General features: G+C 44.1%; 1 protein-coding gene across 2 annotated transcripts; it reads left to right on the top strand.

The window, feature by feature from the left end:
- Positions 1 to 384: 384 nt before the first annotated feature.
- On the top strand, positions 385 to 22,580 carry LOC110528663 (5-aminolevulinate synthase, nonspecific, mitochondrial). Of its 2 annotated transcripts, none has more exons than XM_036984284.1 (11): positions 385 to 564; positions 5,216 to 5,450; positions 5,699 to 5,890; positions 8,378 to 8,515; positions 12,607 to 12,826; positions 13,354 to 13,538; positions 16,013 to 16,192; positions 17,685 to 17,849; positions 18,522 to 18,790; positions 19,416 to 19,578; positions 22,073 to 22,580. In XM_036984284.1, the coding sequence occupies exons 2-11, from the start codon at positions 5,237 to 5,239 to the stop codon at positions 22,234 to 22,236; spliced, it is 1,890 nt and encodes a 629-aa protein (XP_036840179.1). In that variant the 5' UTR covers positions 385 to 564; positions 5,216 to 5,236; the 3' UTR covers positions 22,237 to 22,580. The 2 variants fall into 2 exon arrangements, with proteins under 2 accessions (XP_036840179.1, XP_036840178.1); XM_036984283.1 differs by having other exon boundaries at positions 5,696 to 5,890.
- Positions 22,581 to 25,188: the final 2,608 nt, after the last annotated feature.

Raw genomic sequence — 25,188 nt, 5'->3', positions numbered from 1 at the left:
TGAAAGTACATATATTTAGCTTTTCATATTGTGGAATGATCCAGTATTCAAATATCAGTGGATACGCCCCTCACCATATATTGTTTTATGTAGAATTTACATGTATATGTTTACACGTCAAAATTGTATTTACCTGTTCCCCAAAAATATTTTACATGTAAATGTTTAACCACAGCGTAGATTAATTGTATATTTCAACTGACTTGCCTAGTTAAATAAAGGTTAAATAAAAAAAATACAAATAAATGACTGAGGATATGAGTCACACGTTGCTTTTGACATAATGGAACATTTTCTGGGGCAATGACTTTCTGGAGGGCTGTGACGTACACACTCATCCTCTCGCGAGATTTGGCGTTAGTATTCGTTCTTATAAACCCGGTTGTCTATCCTTGTCCTTTCGTTCGTCCTCAGTGCAGGATAACGAAACGTAGTTTTGGAGCAGTAGCTATATGAACTATTAAGAGTGTTATATTTACAATAAAACAGCCGCTGAGATCTTTCCAAGACAATCTAGCTTTTTTTCAAGCTTAGTTGTGAGAAGGTGATCCGAAGCATATCGAGGTAAGCAAACGAGATAGGCTCCTTTCGTTCTTAGTTCCTCGGTCAACCAGCTACTGTAGCCCGGCGTGCTAGTGGGTCTAACCGGGGCATATTCTAGCCGCTTGACTGAATGAAGATTTAGCTAGTGTTATTCATTGGGTAACGATGACATTGAAATGTAAGTAGTTATTCAAACCCGTCGGTATAGCTATGAAACTTAGTATGGAGTGGATACATCTTATTGATTTAAAAAACACAACAAATTATGACTGGGGGTGTTGTTGAATTATTCACGCACGATTGACGGGATATGCGGTTTGCGTGATTTGTCTCCTCAGATTACACAAGAATGTAGGCTAGTTTGTAAAATACTTGTATCAGGACTGCCAACATTTGAAGAAAGCTTGGAGTGAGATTTGCTATATGAATTTCATTGCCCTCTGGCACGATCCCTAGACGGGGGACTGGGGGTCCTACGGCCCTAGACGATTTTACTGTTTTAATTAAGACAATATACCTGCAATTCTATGTATTTTGACATGGTTTAGGCCTATGTCCAGGGTGCACAATTAAGTGTATTCAGGATGGTTTGAAACATTAAATGAACACTCAAAATGTGACGTTTTTGGAGTATGAAATGTAAAGTATGCAAATATTTTATTAAAAAAATGTGTTTGTTGGTTTGACACTTTTATTCAGAAACTAATGAAATGAGAGAGGGAGACTGGAAAATGTTAGAAACGGTTGGAAGCAGGGATTGACCCTTGTTCTCAAGTGGAACGTTATAAGCAAAGGCTCTGCACAGGAAATGCTAATAATCAAATTAACATTTCCTGTGTAACCTAATCATAGATTGCAGTCTGCTTATCCATAGACTGCTTTCAAGTCAAGGACACAAACATGTTATAATTTGGTCATTTTGGGTTAACTATTTCTTTAAAATGTGGATGGAATAGCATCCTGCGTGTTGGTCACCCCTGAGCTATGTTTCCCAGGTGATGGGTGTTTGAAACGTTTTCTTGTTATAACAATTTAATTTGTCAAGATCGACCAACCTTCAAGAAAAATGTAATGCATATCAATATCCAGGTGGTTTAGGTCTACTAGCTATAATAGATCAATATCCAGGTGGTTTGGGTCTACTAGCTATAATGGATCAATATCCAGGTGGTTTAGGTCTACTAGCTATAATAGATCAATATCCAGGTGGTTTAGGTCTACTAGCTATAATAGATCAATATCCAGGTGGTTTGGGTCTACTAGCTATAATAGATCAATATCCAGGTGGTTTGGGTCTACTAGCTATAATGGATCAATATCCAGGTGGTTTGGGTCTACTAGCTATAATGGATCAATATCCAGGTGGTTTGGGTCTACTAGCTATAATAGATCAATATCCAGGTGGTTTGGGTCTACTAGCTATAATAGATCAATATCCAGGTGGTTTAGCTCTACTAGCTATAATAGATCAATGTCCAGGTGGTTTGGCTCTACTAGCTATAATAGATCAATATCCAGGTGGTTTAGCTCTACTAGCTATAATAGATCAATATCCAGGTGGTTTGGGTCTACTAGCTATAATAGATCAATATCCAGGTGGTTTAGCTCTACTAGCTATAATAGATCAATGTCCAGGTGGTTTGGGTCTACAAGCTATAATGGATCAATATCCAGGTGGTTTGAGTCTACTAGCTATAATAGATCAATATCCAGGTGGTTTGGGTCTACTAGCTATAATAGATCAATATCCAGGTGGTTTGGGTCTACTAGCTATAATGGATCAATATCCAGGTGGTTTGGGTCTACTAGCTATAATGGATCAATATCCAGGTGGTTTGGGTCTACTAGCTATAATAGATCAATATCCAGGTGGTTTGGGTCTACTAGCTATAATAGATCAATATCCAGGTGGTTTAGCTCTACTAGCTATAATAGATCAATGTCCAGGTGGTTTGGCTCTACTAGCTATAATAGATCAATATCCAGGTGGTTTAGCTCTACTAGCTATAATAGATCAATATCCAGGTGGTTTGGGTCTACTAGCTATAATAGATCAATATCCAGGTGGTTTAGCTCTACTAGCTATAATAGATCAATGTCCAGGTGGTTTGGGTCTACAAGCTATAATGGATCAATATCCAGGTGGTTTGAGTCTACTAGCTATAATAGATCAATATCCAGGTGGTTTAGGTCTACTAGCTATAATAGATCAATATCCAGGTGGTTTAGGTCTACTAGCTATAATAGATCAATATCCAGGTGGTTTAGGTCTACTAGCTATAATAGATCAATATCCAGGTGGTTTAGGTCTACTAGCTATAATAGATCAATATCCAGGTGGTTTAGGTCTACTAGCTATAATAGATCAATATCCAGGTGGTTTAGGTCTACTAGCTGAAGAGCCTTGACATGGTCTTACTATACATAGATAGTATGTGTTGTCCCCATACCCTCTCTGCCTAGCATGTAAACAATAGTAAAATGTCCAATTTTTATATTTGACTCCTGGAGCATTTCAAATTCCAATGCTTATTTGTATTACTTATTCTAAACTGTTCAATGAACGGCTGCAAAAAAATATGTAAATAAATAAATGCATAGCCTCATATCATTCATTTTCAAAGAAACGCGTAGGCATGTCAGATTTCAGGTATGTGAATACTCTTGTCAGAATTGGGAATACGTGGAATACTACAGTAAGTGTGGGGTATAGCAGTATTGTGCTTGCTGTCAAGCACAGTTAATCACCCTGTATTTTAGCCCATTGTAGAGAATTGTTCCAGTGATCAGACTAAATAAAGGGGTAATAAAGTATCCTGAAGAATATATGACGTAACTCTGCCCCGTAACTCTACCCAAACTATTTTATATGTATTGTCCCCCCCCCCCCCCCCCCTTGAATCAAACGTACACTTCTGGGTTCACAATCTGTTTGACAAAATTATTTTCGGTTCCAAATCGGGTCCCCTTACCAAAACTTCCCTGCTAAAGCATACTGTTGGCCTGTCACCTTTTCGTTGTCACAGCCTAAATCCCAATCACCAAACACAAGTGTGGATTGAATCAAATGTAGTACATGCTGTCAAAAGACTGCATTCTTCAATAGGGAGGGGAGTAACAGCAACTTCATTTCGTTGACCACATTGTACATCAAACTAGCGCTAACGTGCTGCTCTTTTTACAGTTTTTAATAAACTCAGTGGAGAATGATCTCTCTCTCTCAGCTCAACTCTAATCTCGAGGGGCGATTTCTTTTAAAACGCGCATCCAATCCACTTGATCCTTTACACAACTGGACCAGTCATATGCTTCAATGTGCCGCGGTTCACAGTGCTGTGGCAAGACAGTTCGATGGATAGAGATTCCGCTCATGAGTAGTAGCTCAGTTGAAAAAAATGTAAACGCGTTGACTCTACAATGGACTATTAAAAGCAGTACTTTCCAATGCGTGAGATACGAGAGGTGTGCCGCGAGGAGGAGGGTGAAATGCGTGTCTCGCGGCCAATGAGTTGGCAGCTCTGTGTGATTTTAATTATTTATTTTCCTGCTATGTGCCTGGCTACGGAATGGAGGTTAAGTTTTCCTAGACAGCCTTCCTCATTCCAGGAATAAGACACTTTTTTTTTTTGTTAACGCTTTCCAGTGTCATGGTAGGAAACAATTTTATTATTTTTGCAAAACCCCAAAAAGCAAGCGTCTAGGACCTTATTCTTCCATATATATATATATAATGACTGGAAGAATAATGTATGTACGGATCAATCATTGTGAATTTGTCATTGTTGTGAGAAGCATTGTATTTATCATGTTAAGAGCAGCATGTTATTGGGTTTCACTATGTCACAGGCTTATTCCTAACCCACAGACTGTACTGTTTTGACATAGCTAAGGCCCTATGACCTACATTAGTTTTACTATGTCAGGGGCTTATTCCTAACCCACAGACTGTACTGTTTTGACATAGCTAAGGCCCTATGACCTACATTAGTTTTACTATGTCAGGGGCTTATTCCTATCCCACAGACTGTACTGTTTTGACATAGCTAGGCCCTATGACCTACATTAGTTTTTCTATGTCAGGGGCTTATTCCTAACCCACAGACTGTACTGTTTTGACATAGCTAGGCCCTATGACCTACATTAGTTTTACTATGTCAGGGGCTTATTCCTAACCCACAGACTGTACTGTTTTGACATAGCTAGGCCCTATGACCTACATTAGTTTTACTATGTCAGGGGCTTATTCCTAACCCACAGACTGTACTGTTTTGACATAGCTAGGCCCTATGACCTACATTAGTTTTACTATGTCAGGGGCTTATTCCTAACCCACAGACTGTACTGTTTTGACATAGCTAGGCCCTATGACCTACATTAGTTTTACTATGTCAGGGGCTTATTCCTAACCCACAGACTGTACTGTTTTGACATAGCTAGGCCCTATGACCTTACGTGCTTCAGATAAGAAATGTGAATGCCTAGCCGTTCATAACGCATTCCCATGTTCAACTTCTCACTCAGAGCGAAGTATAGCTTTATTGATTACAACTACAAAATTACAAAATTGTTTTAAATGGACAAGACTTGAATCAATGACAAAACACATGATAGGAAAAACCCCCATAAAATGTCTGGTTTACAGGAGATCCTGATCTTATCTCTTTTCCCTCAGGCTTGGACAATCGTTGGAAGGATGGAGACTATAATTCGCCGCTGCCCGTTCCTGTCCCGTGTTCCCCAGGCCTTCTTCCAGCAGGCCCGGAAATCCCTGGTGGTCTATGCCCAGAAATGTCCTGTGATGATGGACCTCGCTTCCAAGCCTCTGGCCCGCTCCCTCTGTTCCTCACCGGCTTGCTTCCAGAAAGCTGATGACACGGTGACTTCAGCTCAGACATCAGCCGAGAAGGGTAGGTGATCTTGTGACGCCGTGACTTCAGCCCGAGAATGGATCTGGTCATAAACTGTAACATCATGATGTGTTACGTTAATATATGAATTATTTCCTCAGTTGGAAAAAATCTCTTGGGCTGTGTTTTCCCAACCTGCTCACATCACTAGGAAAAACCACTCGTAGTATTGTGTACGTTTTTTAAAAGGTCTGTATCTGTGTGTCGCTCTTAGTCTTCTAACCCTAGTATCTTCTGTGCTTTAGTAGCGGATGGAGGCACCACCACCACCACCAAGCTGCCTCAGAGCCACCCCCATCCCAAGCACCCCTCTGGCCAGGCCTCGGTGGCCTCCAAGTGCCCCTTCCTGGCGGCTGAGATGGGCCAGAACAGCAGTGTGGTGCGCCAGGCCAGCCTCCAGCTGCAGGAGGACGTGCAGGAGGTCCGCACCGTTCAGAAAGGTAAACGAGGGGTTAAACTACCTGGAGCTTTGTTCCTTTGTTGCAGGGGTCAGTACTTCAGAGGGTCCGCGGACAGATGTAAACATGATTTTTTTTAAATTAACATTACTAACAGATTTTAAATACATTTTGGACAAGGGATCTGTGGAATTGGTTTAGAGGGTGTAGTACAATGTCAAACTATTCATCCACAGTACTCTGTTCTTAACCCTGGGCAACATGGGCCTGGGAGGCTCACTGGGATATTAGTATCCACTACAGTACTCTGTTCTTAACCCTGGGCAACATGGGCCTGGGAGGCTCACTGGGATATTAGTATCCACTACAGTCCTCTGTTCTTAACCCTGGGCAACATGGGCCTGGGAGGCTCACTGGGATATTAGTATCCACTACAGTCCTCTGTTCTTAACCCTGGGCAACATGGACCTGGGAGGCTCACTGGGATATTAGTATCCACTACAGTCCTCTGTTCTTAACCCTGGGCAACATGGACCTGGGAGGCTCACTGGGATATTAGTATCCACTGCATTGCTCTACCAATTTTTTTAAAAATTAACTCAATACTGATATATTTTTTAATATATATTTTTTTACTTAAATGCACTGTAATTTAAGCTTTAAAACTGAAACGTTTTCTCTCTGCCTCATGGCAAAATGTGTAGAATTGCAGGAATTTTTTTATTTTTATTTTTTTATTTAACCTTTATTTAACCAGGCAAGTCAGTTAAGAACAAATTCTTATTTTCAATGACGGCCTAGGAACAGTGGGTTAACTGCCTGTTCAGGGGCAGAACGACAGTAGCTCGGGGTCAGCTCGGGGTTTGAACTTGCAACCTTCCGGTTCCTAGTCCAACTCTCTAACCACTAGGCTACCCTGCCGCCCAATTCCAAGGGGCTTTTTAAATCTTGCTTCCCAGGGCCCAAGACTTGGTTCGTCCATGCATGCTTTTTAATGTTTTAATTTTTTAAATTTTTATCTCACTCGAGTTGTGTTCGGATTAAGTGGTGTCCCTGATAAAATTGATATCACAAAAAAGGGGTCCCTGGCCCCAAACATTTGGAGAACCCCTCCTTTATTGATACAGATGGCGTATATGGGGGCTCCTGAGTGGCGCAGCGGTCTGAGGCACTGTATCTCAGTGCTAGAGGCGTCACTACAGACCCTGGTGAATATCTGTCAGGAGCTCTACCGGGGCAGTCCCGTTAGTTCTCTTGTATACTGCAGACAAGTTATATTTGCATAATTTAACATTTGCTTCATTCATGTGACGCCCAATACAGGTTCATAACATGTGACAAACCAACACTGGTTCATAACATGTGACAGACCAACACCTCACTAGGCATCTTCTCTCTAAGCTGAGACCATGAAACTGAGATCCCTTTCTCTAAACAAGGTTCCCGGTGTACTGAGAGATCGTTCAATCTGTCACTTGCGTGAACACAGAAATTGGGTTATTAACAAACATTTCCATCACAGGATGTATTTTCTAATTTCCTTCTTCTAGAAGAAAAAAAAGAACCGCCCACCTATTTAGACGAGGTGCTGGCTAGCGGAGTAGAAACCTGAAAATAAAGGAGAGCCACACTCTAGGAGCTCAGATGCAAAAAATAATAATTTACCAACGTTCCTGTCTTCATCCATTGGCTGTCGAAACGTTGGTAAATTATTATTTTTTGCATCTGAGCTCCTAGAGTGTGTGGCTCTCCTTTATTTTCACGTTTCTACTCCGCTAGCCAGCACCTCGTCTAAATAGGTGGGCGGTTCTTTTTTTTTCTTCTAATTTCCTCCTTCCCCATTGGAGGACCAGCTGCCTATTAAAACATGTCTGTGTTCAGTACTTAACCTAATAGGACGTTCAGTGGAACGGAAACGGCGCTGTACTGAACGACCAGCTGAAACGGGAAGGAGTTGGTTGTGGGTTCAAATTCCACCACTGACCTTTTTTTAGTGTGATATCTTAAATACGTCACTCATTGCTTCAAGCCACACCCACCGAACGGACCAAACTTATCTGTCGGTTCAAGAACGTTTTTTTGGGGAGAACGTGTCGTTCCGCAAACGTCCAAGCGAACTTAACGCACCCCTTGATTCCATGACATTACTGTTCAGTGCATAGCAATTAAGATATTACACTATTATATACAAATCTACAGTCCTGCCATAACTGTTCAGCCTCATACCGGTCTCTCCAGATATGACCCCAGCCCTATACCTCTCTGTCTCCTCAGATGTGACCCCAGCCCTATACCTCTCTGTCTCCTCAGATGTGACCCCAGCCCTATACCTCTCTGTCTCCTCAGATGTGACCCCAGCCCTATACCTCTCTGTCTCCTCAGATGTGACCCCAGCCCTATACCTCTCTGTCTTCCCCAGATGTGACCCCAGCCCTATACCTCTCTGTCTTCCCCAGATGTGACCCCAGCCCTATACCTCTCTGTCTCCTCAGATGTGACCCCAGCCCTATACCTCTCTGTCTTCCCCAGATGTGACCCCAGCCCAGGCTCTGGCCAGTAGTTCCTCCTCAAAGTCTGGAGGTCTTACCCGAACCGATCTGATGAAGAAGCTGCTGAATCAACGTCCAACCAGGGTGTCCCATTTACTGCAGGAGAACATGCCCAGCTGTGAGTCACATGACCAGAGTATTCAAACCAAACTTTATTGTCCTTGTCGTAGAGACTCATTTTAAATGAATGAGTTCTATTTAAATGAAAAACGTTGTCATTGTGTAGCCGTGAACATACAAGGTAGAATAGAGTATACAGTCAGTTGATAAAACATTAGGAACACCTCATATTTGAGTGGCACATAAGGGCTGTCGCCTATTGTAACCGATGAGCCACGGTTATCTCCTCCTATGCTCTCTGGACATGTTCGTATTACCCAACTCACTCATGATCATCAGGTCCTAATGGCCTGGTACTCTGGGCTCTATTGTCCCCTCTCTGGGGCCCTATTGTCCCCTCTCTGGGGCCCTATTGTCCCCTCTCTGGGGCCCTATTGTCCCCTCTCTGGGGCCCTATTGTGCCTTTATATACAATACATACCTCGACCGCATATTACACATAGCAGAAAAACATTTTAAAATTATTTTTTAATGATTTGATGTCTATACTAAAATGAAACCTAGCTATTTATATAATTACGGCCGACGTATTACATTTAACCACAGAATATAACGCCACTGTACATTTCCATCTCCTCCTCTTCCTCTGTCCTTCAATACTTCCTCCAGCACACAGAGGGTCTGACAAGTTTTTAATTAAAACATATGTTTCGTTGGGAAAACATGTTCCCAAAGCACTTCAATTGGTTTCATAAATTAAGGACTGGGTAGCTGCAGGAACAGGGTTGGAGAACCCAGGGTACACAGAGTACTGGGTAGCTGCAGAAACGGGGTTGGAGAACCCAGGGTACACAGAGTACTGGGTAGCTGCAGAAACGGGGTTGGAGAACCCAGGGTACACAGAGTACTGGGTAGCTGCAGGAACGGGGTTGGAGAACCCAGGGTACAGAGTACTGGGTAGCTGCAGGAACGGGGTTGGAGAACCCAGGGTACACAGTACTGGGTAGCTGCAGGAACAGGGTTGGAGAACCCAGGGTACACAGAGTACTGGGTAGCTGCAGGAACAGGGTTGGAGAACCCAGGGTACACAGAGTACTGGGTAGCTGCAGGAACAGGGTTGGAGAACCCAGGGTACACAGAGTACTGGGTAGCTGCAGGAACAGGGTTGGAGAACCCAGGGTACACAGAGTACTGGGTAGCTGAACGGGGTTGGAGAACCCAGGGTACACAGAGTACTGGGTAGCTGAACGGGGTTGGAGAACCCAGGGTACACAGAGTACTGGGTAGCTGAACGGGGTTGGAGAACCCAGGGTACACAGAGTACTGGGTAGCTGAACGGGGTTGGAGAACCCAGGGTACACAGAGTACTGGGTAGCTGAACGGGGTTGGAGAACCCAGGGTACACAGAGTACTGGGTAGCTGAACGGGGTTGAAGAACCCAGGGTACACAGAGTACTGGGTAGCTGCAGAAACGGGGTTGGAGAACCCAGGGTACACAGAGTACTGGGTAGCTGCAGAAACGGGGTTGGAGAGCCCAGGGTACACAGAGTACTGGGTAGCTGAACGGGGTTGGAGAACCCAGGGTACACAGAGTACTGGGTAGCTGAACGGGGTTGGAGAACCCAGGGTACACAGAGTACTGGGTAGCTGCAGGAACGGGGTGGGAGAGCCCAGGGTACACAGTGTACTGGGTAGAATATTATCTGTCATGCAGTGAGAGCTCCTCAAACAGGGGTTGAAGTGTGGTGAAATACCCGGAGCAGCCTACCAGGCATGAGTAAAAAGCAGGGGGGGGGAGTGGCCTCCATTCTATAATGGAGTGCATACGGATGACTGCTTATTTCCCCCCCCTACCCATTTTGATAATGGGCCATTCCAGATCTAAACACACTTTCCATATTAGTAAAGACGAGAATTAATTGATCGGTGAAAATATTATGTTTCCCAGCAAGAACCCCCAAAAACTTGTTGCTCAAATAGAAGGGGGAACTAACAGTCACTGACAACAACCAGAACTAAACAGGAGGGGTTCTGAAAGACACTCATGGGGGATTCCACTGAAAGTTGACTAGCAACAACTGGGACCTAAAAGACACACATCATGAGACCCACTAAATCTGCCCACTAAGAAGCAAACAAAAGAAACCCACACCGAACTTAGACAGGAAGTAAACCCATAAATGGAGCAAAAGGAAAACAGGAAAGATCAGTTAAAGGAATGTTTTTCTAGAAATAAACTAGGGAGAGTTAACAAAAGGAGTTAACCCTTCACATCTCATTAGTCAGTAACGCATACCGACTAACGAGGTGACCAACCAGCACATGAGTAACATACCGACTAACGAGGTGACCAACCAGCACAGGAGTAACGCATACTGACTAACGAGGTGACCAACCAGCACATGAGTAACATACCGACTAACGAGGTGACCAACCAGCACATGAGTAACACATATTGACTAACGAGGTGACCAACCAGCACAGGAGTAACACATACTGACTAACGAGGTGACCAACCAGCACAGGAGTAACACATACTGACTAACGAGGTGACCAACCAGCACAGGAGTAACAAATACCGACTAACGAGGTGACCAACCAGCACAGGAGTAACACATACCGACTAACGAGGTGACCAACCAGCACAGGAGTAACACATACCGACTAACGAGGTGACCAACCAGCACAGGAGTAACACATATTGACTAACGAGGTGACCAACCAGCACAGGAGTAACACATACCGACTAACGAGGTGACCAACCAGCACAGGAGTAACACATACCAACTAACGAGGTGACCAACCAGCACAGGAGTAACACATACCGACTAACGAGGTGACCAACCAGCACAGGAGTAACACATACCGACTAACGAGGTGACCAACCAGCACAGGAGTAACACATACCGACTAAAAAGGTGACCAACCAGCACAGGAGTAACACATACTGACTAACGAGGTGACCAACCAGGTGACCAACCACACATATCGACTAACGAGGTGACACTAATCGCGTTAACATCCAACCTCAATATAAATGGAAAAATCCAAGCCTGTAACAGATGGGTGAAAATACTGTATGATCACTTGATGAGAACAGCTGTGCAGCCTGAGGCAAGGATCAGAGCACAAGCCTTTTTTGCGACTTTTCAAATCGTCAATAGCCTTTAGTCACATCTTACTGTCCACACAGTGCATTCAGACCCCTTGACTTTTTCCACATTTTTTACATTACAGCCTTATTCTATAATGGATTTAATTATTGTTTCTCATCGATCAACACACAATACCCCAAAATGACATCACAATACCCCATAATGACATCACAATACCCCATAATGACATCACAATACCCCAAATTGACATCACAATACCCCAAAATGACATCACAATACCCCAAAATGACATCACAATACCCCATAATGACAAAGCGAAAACCGTTTTTCTAGATACATTGTTGTTGTTGTTGTTGTGCAAATGTATTAAATAAACATACCTTATGCAAATAAGGTATGTAGACCCTTTTGAGGTGACTCAATTGAGCTCAGGTTCATCCTGTTTCCATTGATTATCCTTGAGCTGTTTCTACAACTTGGAGTCCACCTGTTGTAAATTCAATTGATGGGACATGATTTGGAAAGGCACACACCTGTCTATATAAGGTCCCACAGTTGACAGTGCATGACAGAGTAAAAACTTAGCTATGAGGTCTCAAGGCTTAAAAATCCTTCTTTAACCATGTCTCCTTCCCTTCATCTCCACTGATTTTAAAGTGGATTAAACAAGTGACATCAATAAGGGATCATATCTTTCACCTGTATTCACCTGGACAGTCTGTCATGGAAAGAGCAGTAGACACACACACACACACACACCAAGTATCTCCTAGCTCTGTTATCAATAAAACCCAGGGTGTACATGTCTCCTATTACTTCCCAGTTTTGGTTACACACACACACACACACACACACACACACACACACACACACACACACACACTATGAAACAGAATAAAACCGAAAGACTGCTCCTGTTCAAAGTGTCCTGAAAGAGGATAGCGTTAAGCATGTTCTCTCTTGTCTCTTATTAAAACGGGACGCCTCAATGTGATCTTTCTCTAATCATGTTTGCTTCCTCTCCTCCCTGCAGTCTCTAACTTCCGCTACGATGAGTTCTTTGAGAGGAAGATTGAGGAGAAGAAGAGTGACCACACGTACCGTGTCTTTAAGACGGTTAACCGGCGAGCCACGGACTTCCCCATGGGTGACGACTACACCGATTCCCTTAGCGACAGGAGAGACGTGTCTGTGTGGTGCTCCAACGACTACCTGGGCATGAGCAGACACCCGCGGGTCGTCAACTCCATCACGTAAGTAGCCGGACAACTGGCGTTGAGTTTGGTATTTGGATGGATAGATAAATGAGGTGAACAGTGGTGATTTTTTGAGTTTGGTAGTTGGACAGATAGATAAATGAAGACACAGACGGGTGTTGCTCAGTACGACTATATAAAGGGTCTGTTTTGATTTCCCATTGAAACTGAGAATTAGCATTTTTTTTTCTCCCACAGATACTAGTACCTCCACAGTTTGAACTCTTTCAAAAACATTTGTTCTTGTTACCTGCTGAACACAACCATGGATAGATCAATGGGCTATATTTCTCCCTGAGAAGACGGGACAAAACTGGTAGTTTCATTAAGAACCAATTACCTATCCATTGGCCTAGATGCCCACACAGAGCTGTTAACGACCCAGGGAAGGTGGTTAATCGGCCAGTTTACGGCTAGTTTACTATTGTTTCCTGTTTGTCTGGTGTTCTTGACAGAGAGACGTTGGGTTGTCATGGTTTCCCGAGGATTTTTGTTTTATCGTTGTTGTTGACTGTTGTTTCCAGGGAGACGTTGCGTAAGCACGGCAGTGGGGCTGGAGGAACCAGGAACATTTCTGGGACCAGTAAGTTCCACGTGGAACTGGAACAGGAACTAGCAGATCTCCACAGGAAGGACGCTGCGCTACTCTTCACTTCCTGCTTCGTAGCCAATGACTCCACCCTGTTCACCCTGGCCAAGATGATACCAGGTAAGCATATCACCTTATCTGTACTGAACTAACTCAATGTACTTACAGGGCCAGCTAAATAATAATCACCTGAACTAACAGACGTTGGCCTGCCTCTACGACCAGGTAATCCCCTCACCTCACCTGACCTGAACTAACAGACATTGGCCTGCCTCTACGACCAGGTAATCCCCTCACCTGACCTGAACTAACAGACATTGGCCTGCCTCTACGACCAGGTAATCCCCTCACCTGACCTGAACTAACAGACATTGGCCTGCCTCTACGACCAGGTAATCCCCTCACCTGACCTGAACTAACAGACATTGGCCTGCCTCTACGACCAGGTAATCCCCTCACCTGACCTGAACTAACAGACATTGGCCTGCCTCTCGACCAGGTAATCCCCTCACCTGACCTGAACTAACAGACATTGGCCTGCCTCTACGACCAGGTAATCCCCTCACCTGACCTGACCTGAACTAACAGACATTGGCCTGCCTCTACGACCAGGTAATCCCCTCACCTGACCTGAACTAACAGACATTGGCCTGCCTCTCGACCAGGTAATCCCCTCACCTCACCTGACCTGAACTAACAGACATTGGCCTGCCTCTACGACCAGGTAATCCCCTCACCTCACCTGACCTGAACTAACAGACATTGGCCTGCCTCTCGACCAGGTAATCCCCTCACCTCACCTGACCTGAACTAACAGACATTGGCCTGCCTCTACGACCAGGTAATCCCCTCACCTGACCTGAACTAACAGACATTGGCCTGCCTCTACGACCAGGTAATCCCCTCACCTGACCTGAACTAACAGACATTGGCCTGCCTCTCGACCAGGTAATCCCCTCACCTCACCTGACCTGAACTAACAGACATTGGCCTGCCTCTACGACCAGGTAATCCCCTCACCTCACCTGACCTGAACTAACAGACATTGGCCTGCCTCTACGACCAGGTAATCCCCTCACCTGACCTGAACTAACAGACATTGGCCTGCCTCTCGACCAGGTAATCCCCTCACCTCACCTGACCTGAACTAACAGACATTGGCCTGCCTCTACGACCAGGTAATCCCCTCACCTCACCTGACCTGAACTAACAGACATTGGCCTGCCTCTCGACCAGGTAATCCCCTCACCTCACCTGACCTGAACTAACAGACATTGGCCTGCCTCTACGACCAGGTAATCCCCTCACCTGACCTGAACTAACAGACATTGGCCTGCCTCTACGACCAGGTAATCCCCTCACCTGACCTGAACTAACAGACATTGGCCTGCCTCTCGACCAGGTAATCCCCTCACCTCACCTGACCTGAACTAACAGACATTGGCCTGCCTCTACGACCAGGTAATCCCCTCACCTCACCTGACCTGAACTAACAGACATTGGCCTGCCTCTCGACCAGGTAATCCCCTCACCTGACCTGAACTAACAGACATTGTATTGCCAAAATAAATAGCATCCTGTGCTCAACAGTCCCTCTAGGCCAGGGGCCGGTTGAGCGGTCCCCTCTGGGCCGGTTGAGCGGTCCCCTCTGGGCCGGTTGAGCGGTCCCCTCTGGGCCGGTTGAGCGGTCCCCTCTGGGCCGGTTGAGCGGTCCCCTCTGGGCCGGTTGAGCGGTCCCCTCTGGGCCGGTTGAGCGGTCCCCTCTGGGCCGGTTGAGCGGTCCCCTCTGGGCCGGTTGAGCGGTCCCCTCTAGCCCGGTTGAGCGGTCCCCTCTAGCCCCGTTGAGCGGTCCCCTCTAGCCCCGTTGAGCGGTCCCCTCTAGCCCCGTTGAGCGGTCCCCTCTAGCCCCGTTGAGCGGTCCCCTCTAGCCCCGTTGAGCGGTCCCCTCTAGGCTGGTTGAGCAGTCTCCTCTAGAACAGGTAGTTGTGGATTCAAGCTGTTGTACTTCCTGTTCCATGTTGTGTCTCTGTGGATCATAGAGCTGAAATGTCTGTCGGCAAAGTCACCTAGGTAAAATAGGGTTAGTAATTATATCATACTGCATATTAATCTGGGTTATCAGGATCCTAAACAGGCTTTTATTATCCTTCCCAATCTCACACAATAGATTGTCAAGATGATCTCCTGAATAAACAAAAGATGAAAAATAAATTAATCTGTGCCATGGCTTTGAGGAGGGCTGCTTTGAGGAGGGCTGCTTTGAGGAGGGCTGCTTTGAGGAGGGCTGCTTTGAGGAGGGCTGCTTTGAGGAGGGCTGCTTTGAGGAGGGCTGCTTTGAGGAGGGCTGCTTTGAGGAGGGCTGCTTTGAGGAGGGCTGCTTTGAGGAGGGCTGCTTTGAGGAGGGCTGCTTTGAGGAGGGCTGCTTTGAGGAGGGCTTTACCGCAATGTTTAAAACAATTATTTAAAAAAACAAAAGTATTTTAGTTGAATGCACTAACTGTAAATCGCTTTGGATAACTGCATCTGCTAAATGACAAACGTGAAATGGTACTAAACAGGTGCTTTATTCCCCCTCTCTCTCTCTCTCTCTCTAGGCTGTGAAATATATTCTGATGCAGGGAATCATGCCTCAATGATCCAGGGCATCAGGAACAGCGGAGCCAAGAAATTCGTATTCCGTCACAATGACCCCGACCACTTGAGAGAGCTGCTACAGAAGTCAGACCCGTCCACTCCAAAGATCGTAGCCTTCGAGACGGTCCACTCCATGGATGGTGAGTGGACCTGTGTCCCATAATGCACCCTATTCCCTATGTGAAGTGCCTTAACGTGACCTGCGATGTGCAACTAAAATATCCCGTTGACGTCAGTGCTGTGATTTGAATATAACGTTTACAAGTCTGATTTGCCTGAGTCGTTCTAATCTGAATTTGTGGAGGTGACTCAGTGAAGCCTGAATCGTTCTAATCTGAATTTGTGGAGGTGACTCAGTGAAGCCTGAATCGTTCTAATCTGAATTTGTGGAGGTGACTCAGTGAAGCCTGAATCGTTCTAATCTGAATTTGTGGAGGTGACTCAGTGAAGCCTGAATCGTTCTAATCTGAATTTGTGGAGGTGACTCAGTGAAGCCTGAATCGTTCTAATCTGAATTTGTGGAGGTGACTCAGTGAAGCCTGAATCGTTCTAATCTGAATTTGTGGAGGTGACTCAGTGAAGCCTGAATCGTTCTAATCTGAATTTGTGGAGGTGACTCAGTGAAGCCTGAATCGTTCTAATCTGAATTTGTGGAGGTGACTCAGTGAAGCCTGAATCGTTCTAATCTGAATTTGTGGAGGTGACTCAGTGAAGCCTGAATCGTTCTAATCTGAATTTGTGGAGGTGACTCAGTGAAGCCTGAATCGTTCTAATCTGAATTTGTGGAGGTGACTCAGTGAAGCCTGAATCGTTCTAATCTGAATTTGTGGAGGTGACTCAGTGAAGCCTGAATCGTTCTAATCTGAATTTGTGGAGGTGACTCAGTGAAGCCTGAATCGTTCTAATCTGAATTTGGGAGGTGACTCAGTGAAGCCTGAGTAGCAGGATATAACCCTCGTATTAAAATGTCCTACACGGGTTATATGATATTTGCTGTTGGTTCCTGTTGAATAAATGTGTAAATTAGGGCCGGGTCAGTACCGCCGTACTCATTAGTATCGTGGCAAGGAAACAAAACGCCAAGCTGATTTGTACTTCTTTAGGAAAACAGCCGTAATGTTGGAAACAAACGTCATTATGTTGTCATCCGGAGTCACGTTGATTTATTTTCCAAGCTACAGCACATTGTATTTCATATACAGCAGGTTTTTAAAGGACCAAACAGTTTGGTCTGCTTCGTGTTAGAAGTTTATGACATGGAAAAAATATTGGGATACTGGTGTCGTTCCGGCCCTAGTGTAAAACCCTCAAATTAGTTATATGATATTAACCCTTTTGTTGTTTTTTTTAAAGGTATGGTGTAACCCTACCTTTTTAAAATGCCTCATTAATTATTTATTTTATTTTTCACTTAAAGGTGCGATGTGTCCCACTGTAACCCTGCCTTTTAAAATGCCTCATTAATGTTTTATTTCTCTCTTAAAGGTGCGGTGTGTAACCCTGCCTTTAACCCTCTAGGCAGCGTTAACCCTGCCACTGTAACCCTGCCTTTAACCCTCTAGGCAGCGTTAACCCTGCCACTGTAACCCTGCCTTTAAAATGCCTCATTAATGTTTTATTTTCCTCTTAAAGGTGCGGTGTGTCCTCTGGATGAGTTGTGTGACGTGGCCCATGAGTTTGGAGCCATCACGTTTGTAGACGAGGTGCATGCGGTGGGGCTGTACGGCGCTAGAGGAGGAGGTATCGGGGACCGAGACGGCATCATGCACAAGATGGACATCATCTCCGGAACACTGGGTCAGTATTAAAACTAAACATTGTTGGTTCCAATGACTACTAGTTAACAGCATTTACCCCCCCCCCCCCAATGACTACTAGTTAACAGCATTTACCCCCCTCCCCTCCTCCAATGACTACTAGTTAACAGCATTTTACCCCCCTCCCCCCTCTCCTCCCCAAACAGCACAATGTTTTAAAGCTTTTCTAAACCCTCCCCTGTTAGTTTTCCTGACATCTGTAGTCGAGTTTCTTCAGTCTTTTGTTGTCTGAATCCCTGAAGCGAACAAGATTTCTGGTCTCAAATACTGGAGTTTCAGATTGTCACCTAATGGGACACTGGAGAAACAGGAACTAGAATCTAGTTTCCTGTTGCTAGGAGACCACAGCCCCTGGGCGAGCTGAGAGACCAATCAGCGCACACACACACTACAGCAGGCCAATCATCTGTTCAGTTCCTTTGTCTTGATAGAATAGAAGCATGTCAAGATGACCAGAATAAAACCACACAGAGAACTGCTTCACAACAACGAGACCTGTTGAATACCAAGAGGTCTAGAAAGTAGAAAGAAAGTCCTATTTTAATCTCCAACAACCAGGGATTTCCCTGCTCTAGAGGAGGAGCCTCAGTCGACCTGTTTTAATTTTATTTTTTTTATAACGGCACGTTTAACGTTGTCTTTGTTCTTCCAGGCAAGGCGTTTGGCTGTGTTGGAGGCTACATCGCCAGTACCGACGCCCTGGTGGACACGGTGCGTAGTTACGCTGCCGGCTTCATATTCACCACGTCTCTGCCTCCCATGCTGCTGGCGGGCGCCCGCGAGTCCATCCAGACCCTTAAAGGGGAGGAGGGTCGCGCCCTCCGGCGGAAACACCAGCGCAACGTCAAGCTGCTGAGACAGATGCTCATGGACTCCGGACTGCCCGTCGTCCACTGTCCCTCGCACATCATCCCTGTCAGGGTGAGAATCACTACAACTTTTATTGTCCAATGTGAATCTGAAATTTTGTCTGGAAACTTGTGAGGACATCCATTCTCATTTAGTTTCTCATTTGCTGCTACTTCACTCAATCCTGTTTTTAGAAGTCTCCCTGAGACCAACCAGAAACGTTTCCATGGTCAGATATTCCCAGGCGTTGATAAAACAACCAACCATGTGGTCTCTTGTTTTTGGATCACCAAATTTAGCGTGAACCAAACGTGCGTTCATGTCATCTACACGGTCCCACAAAATCAACCCATTGATTTAAATGTGGTCACATGAGCGTTTTGGAATCCGCTCGCGTAACATGATTTATCATAGCGTCATTCGGGGTCCTGAGTTATCCCAAAACCAGATACGACTCCTGGGTCATGTGTCTGTCAACTTGACACCCTTAGAGACGTCATGGTGTCACTGTAGACAGTATTTTTATTTGTGATTGTTAGTATGGATCGGCATGATATTGATTTAGCCTCAACGTTATTGATTTTACATATTTATAATTGACTAATTGACACACCGTTTATTAGTATTGATTGATTGACATTTCTCCTGATGATTCTTCCATTGATTGATTGATTACTGTTTTGGACGTTGTCTACAGGTGTCTGACGCGGAGAAGAACACGGAGGTCTGTGACGTCATGATGAGCCGTTACAACATCTACGTCCAGGCCATCAACTATCCCACGGTCGCCCGGGGGGAGGAGCTTCTACGCATCGCCCCCACGCCGCACCACACCCCCCAGATGATGACTCACTTCGTCGGTAAGAGAGCCGTGTTTGGTCAAGCAAGTAAACAGGAAAGGACTGCGTGAAGGTTTTATATTGGTGTGTGTGTGTGTGTGTGTGTGTTATAAACATGGGCTGTGTTCAGTACTAAACACAAAATGGCAGAAAACGTTAAACTAAAAGTAATGGCTGTACCCAAACCCTTGTTTTTATTTTCCCGCCAAAGCGTTTCTGTTTGTAACGGTTTTGCTCTACTGAACACGACCCAGAATGACTTCTAGAGACAGGCACTATGTCACTCACACAAATGAATGTCGAGATTTAGATCTTCTAATACTTGGGGATCTTCAACATTTTTCTAGCATGAGGAGCTTGTTTTTTTATGTGTTCATTTTTTCTAGCTTTCAAATCGGCACATTTTTCTCCTCTACCCTGCAACTCTTCCCTGGGTCAATGATGTACAAGAGATGTATTTTTGGTCAATAAACCTGGTAATATAGTGGGTAATAAACAACTCTTAAGGGGGCCTATAATCTTTTGTATTTTCCAGAATTCTTTTAAATTAAAAAAAATAACGTTTTTTTTACACTCAATATTATGATTTTTCATAGAACATTTTCATTGTTTGAGTCCGTGTCGACTCTTAAATCGCATCAGAAGACCAATTTTGAGCCTAAAAAAAAAGAACACATTTAGGTTTGAGTGTAATTGCAAGAGGGGAATGTTGTTTTAGGCCTACTGCTGAAGCAAATGCCTTGGCCACACAACGGATACAGATAATGATGATATCTCTGACTGGCTACATACGAAGTGATATATAGACATGGCTAACTGGCTACATACTGAGTGATATATAGACATGGCTAACTGGCTACATACTAAGTGATATATAGACATGGCTAACTGGCTACATACTGAGTGATATATATATAGACATGGCTAACTGGCTACATACGGAGTGATATATAGACATGGCTAACTGGCTACATACTGAGTGATATATAGACATGGCTAACTGGCTACATACTGAGTGATATATAGACATGGCTAACTGGCTACATACAGAGTGATATATAGACATGGCTAACTGGCTACATACTGAGTGATATATAGACATGGTTAACTGGCTACATACAGTGTGATATATAGACATGGCTAACTGGCTACATACGGAGTGATATATAGACATGGCTAACTGGCTACATACTGAGTGATATATAGACATGGCTAACTGGCTACATACAGAGTGATATATAGACATGGCTAACTGGCTACATACTGAGTGATATATATAGACATGGCTAACTGACTACATACTGAGTGATATATAGACATGGTTAACTGGCTACATACAGAGTGATATATATATATATAGACATGGCTAACTGGCTACATACTGAGTGATATATAGACATGGCTAACTGGCTACATACAGAGTGATATATATATATATAGACATGGCTAACTGGCTACATACTGAGTGATATATAGACATGGCTAACTGGCTACATACTGAGTGATATATAGACATGGTTAACTGGCTACATACTGAGTGATATATAGACATGGCTAACTGGCTACATACTGAGTGATATATAGACATGGCTAACTGGCTACATACGGAGTGATATATAGACATGGCTAACTGGCTACATACTGAGTGATATATAGACATGGCTAACTGGCTACATACTGAGTGATATATAGACATGGCTAACTGGCTACATACGGAGTGATATATAGACATGGCTAACTGGCTACATACTGAGTGATATATAGACATGGCTAACTGGCTACATACTGAGTGATATATAGACATGGCTAACTGGCTACATACTGAGTGATATATAGACATGGTTAACTGGCTACATACGGAGTGATATATAGACATGGCTAACTGGCTACATACGGAGTGATATATAGACATGGCTAACTGGCTACATACAGAGTGATATATATATAGACATGGCTAACTGGCTACATACTGAGTGATATATAGACATGGCTAACTGGCTACATACGGAGTGATATATAGACATGGCTAACTGGCTACATACAGAGTGATATATATATAGACATGGCTAACTGGCTACATACTGAGTGATATATAGACATGGCTAACTGGCTACATACTGAGTGATATATAGACATGGCTAACTGGCTACATACTGAGTGATATATAGACATTAAATCAGTGTCCCCCCTGTGGGACGGTTGAGGTAATGTGTGCGCTAATGTGATTAGCATGAGGTTGTAAGTAACAAGAATGCGGTCCTTAAGAGGTTTTAAGACAATAGTGTGGGTGGAATAATGTCAATGTGGCTTTGATTGATGGGATAATAGCTAGTAACTTTTATGTTTGACAGTTTGCGATGGAACACATGTAAAAAATAATAATAATAATATTGTTTTAAAATGTAAATAATAATAATTATTAGACTTATTTGACAAACTACTCATAGATGGGCTGCAAGCTACTAGTAGTCCTGTTGGAGACCCCCTTTTAAACAACAATATTTCCCCTCTACAGAGAAGCTGGTTCAGACGTGGAAGGAGTCCGGTCTACCTCTGAAGCCCCATTCTTCGGCAGAGTGTAACTTCTGCCAGCAGCCGCTGCACTTTGAGCTGATGACTGAGAGAGAACAGTCTTACTTCAGAGGCCTGAGCCACCCCATCTCAGCTCACGCGGGATGACACTACAGAATACACTCAACCCATTCCTCTCGTCTTAGTCCCAAATCACTCTTCCCTCAGCCCTACATTTTGAGGTTTCACTTGCACCTCCGCCATATGCACGACTGTCCCAAAGCTGAGGGATTAAATAATTATCGAGGGTTTTAAGGAGCTAATTAGACACTCTTGTGATAGCCACTTTGACCAAGCCTGTGTTTGGAGTTTGCGCAATTTCATACAAAAGAATGGAAAGGCGTGCCTAATTATCTACAATGTGCGTTTGTTTGTCTAATTTTCAAAGCTTGACACATGTAACAAATGGAATACCTCCCAAATTAAAAATGTAACTTATCTTGTAAAAAGGACACAGGGGAATTTGTTTTATTTTGAATTTCATGTTTGTTTTATTTTGAATGTCTCACATGAATTGCGTCATTCAAGTCAGAAGTGTGTGCGGAAGTTGATGGGTTTATTGATCCCCGTCGCCACGCTCCGGAAGTCACCCTCTGAGTTCAAAACCACTGGGAACTCGGAAATATTCGACTTCCGACATCAGTTCGTTCAAGACACCTGGGAACTCGAAGAAGGGGGGGGGGGGGGGGGGGGGGGGGGGGGGGGGGGGGGGGGGGGGGGAAACTGCTCCCACTGGGGGGAAAAATGGTTTTGAAACGGTCATCCAACTCAGAATTCCAAATCAGAAACTCTGGCATCTTTCTAGAGCTCGTAACTTTCTGACCTGAAGATCACTGACGTTGTGGTTTGACCTCGTTCCCCCCCCCCCCCCCCCCCCCCCCCCCCGAGTTCCCAGTTGTCTTGAAAGCAGTGTTATTCTCTTTTTATAGTCCACTACTGGTGACCAGGGACCACTACTGGTGACCAGGGACCATCGTGCTCTGGTTAAAAGTAGTGTACTGCGTAGATTGTCTATATCCCTCAAACTCAACTCTGGACCAAGAAACCAGTTGCACTGCATTTTTCCCCCCATTGTTCCCCTCTATTCAGGGACTGATTTAGACTGTAGACATCAGGTGCGTGATTCCCCTCTAGTCAGGGACTGATTTAGACTTTAGGCATCAGGTGGGTGATTCCCCTCTAATCAGGGACTGATTTAGACTTTAGGCATCAGGTGGGTGATTCCCCTCTAATCAGGGACTGATTTAGACCCTGGACACCAGGTAGGTGCGATTTTTAAGTATCAGGTAGAACCGAAAACCAGCAGGCTCGTAGGATAGGAGTTGAATACCACCGGTCTATATGGTTTAAATACATTTCAGTAAAATACGTTTTGTGTTTTTCTCACATCTCTTGCCGTGAAAGACTCTCGAGTCCTCTGGTTTGAAGTACTAACCCAATAAGGAGTTTATAACTCTAAGGGCTGGTTTCCCAGACACAGCTATTGTAATATTTACACAGGCAGCCCAATTCTGTTTTTTTTGTTTTTTTTACACTAATTGGTACTTTGACCAATCAGATCAGCTCTGAAAAAGATCTGATGTGATTGGTCAAAATAAAAATTTGTGTGTTAAAAAAAAAAGAAAAAAAAACGACAGTATTTGGGCTGCCTGTGTAAATGCAGCTTTAGCGATCCATATGAGATGCTCTGTTGACAATGAATCTTAGTCCAAGGCAAGTGATTAGGTTCTAATTCTCAGAGTAAAAAAAAACACTATGGTCATTTATGAAAGCTTAACCAAGTTTCATTCTTCCCAGAGTGTCAATACAGCTGCATTCAGACAAAACATGTTTCCACCAACACGTGTGTGTGTATATATATATATATATATAATCTCCAATGTAGGCACAACACTTTTTTTCCAATCCTTCCATCTTTTATGGTTTGACAGGAAGAGGAAGTGATGGGGTAATAAACCATTGAGGTCAGGTCAGAGCTTAAGGGAGAAACAATCTCCTTGATGCTTAACCCAAAGACCTCCACCCGTATCCCCCTCTAGCAACCCTGTGACTTCCTCCCGTCCACCCAGCACATTTCAAAGCCATCTGGCTCCTACAGATAACCATGAACACTTCTGATGTAAAAACCAGTCTCTTATCAGCCCCTCAGATACTATAGTCTTACTTCTGATCTATCATGTCTCTAGGATAGCAATGTTCCAAGTTTAACCCAGAATCCAACACTAGGTTTAATCTGAATCCAGGAAACCGGCCCGTAGTGTGACGTTTATAGTGCATCTGAAGATGGATCCCAGAAGGTTTCTACAGTACACATTAGAAATGATAGTCCCAGAAGGTTTATACAGTACACATTAGAAATGATAGTCCCAGAAGGTTTATACAGTACACACTATAAATGATAGTCCCAGAAGGTTTATACAGTACACACTAGAAATTATAGTCCCAGAAGGTTTCTACAGTACACGTTAGAAATGATGCCGTGGTCTTGTGACAGTTCCAGGGTTCCGAGATTCCACTGTGAATGACCAGCAGGTAAGATTATTCCTTTGAACTTGAGTCATAAACAATTAATTACACTGTAACAATACTTCTTATTTTTGTAAGTATTTGGTCACGTGTCACACTTGAGCAAGATTAAAGTAAAACTAATCTCTCTTATTTTAATCCATTTTCCACATCGCAACTCTGATCAATGGAAGCGTTTATTTTCCTAGTTAAATCAAGACACTGTTGAGTAGCTGGCAAGCACACACGAGATTTGTTTATGAGGATTAGTGACTATGAAGCCTTTTGTTTAGCCTGGCTCTGGCACAAATCAGTCCGGTGCTGATATCGAGTGTGACTAAAGTACTAATGGAGACATATCCACAGTCCCCTCCCCGATTTCATCGTCGGGGGACAACTAAAATCAGATCTCCACAACTCAGTGGAGATCGAAGCCGTCCCTGAGCCAGGGTCTGGTAGCCCATAGGTTAAAGGTCACTGAAAAGACGTTGCCACAAGCAGCGCCGAAGATTATGGGCGTGATCGAACGGATCGCTTTTGTCAAATCGGTGACTT

This window comes from Oncorhynchus mykiss, chromosome 7, assembly GCF_013265735.2.
Source record: "Oncorhynchus mykiss isolate Arlee chromosome 7, USDA_OmykA_1.1, whole genome shotgun sequence".
Lineage (NCBI taxonomy): Eukaryota > Metazoa > Chordata > Actinopteri > Salmoniformes > Salmonidae > Oncorhynchus > Oncorhynchus mykiss.
The sequence above is the reverse complement of the archived record's forward strand: the minus strand, read 5'-3'. Positions and strand labels throughout refer to the sequence as shown.

Bases quoted from the DNA above. Each gene is read 5' to 3' on its own strand.
- LOC110528663 (XM_036984283.1), top strand. From the start codon at position 5,237: ATGGAGACTATAATTCGCCGCTGCCCGTTCCTGTCCCGTGTTCCCCAG. The intron at 8,516-12,606 runs GTGAGTCACATG...TCCTCCCTGCAG, and splicing joins GCAGGAGAACATGCCCAGCT to TCTCTAACTTCCGCTACGAT. The intron at 17,850-18,521 runs GTCAGTATTAAA...TTGTTCTTCCAG, and splicing joins CATCATCTCCGGAACACTGG to GCAAGGCGTTTGGCTGTGTT.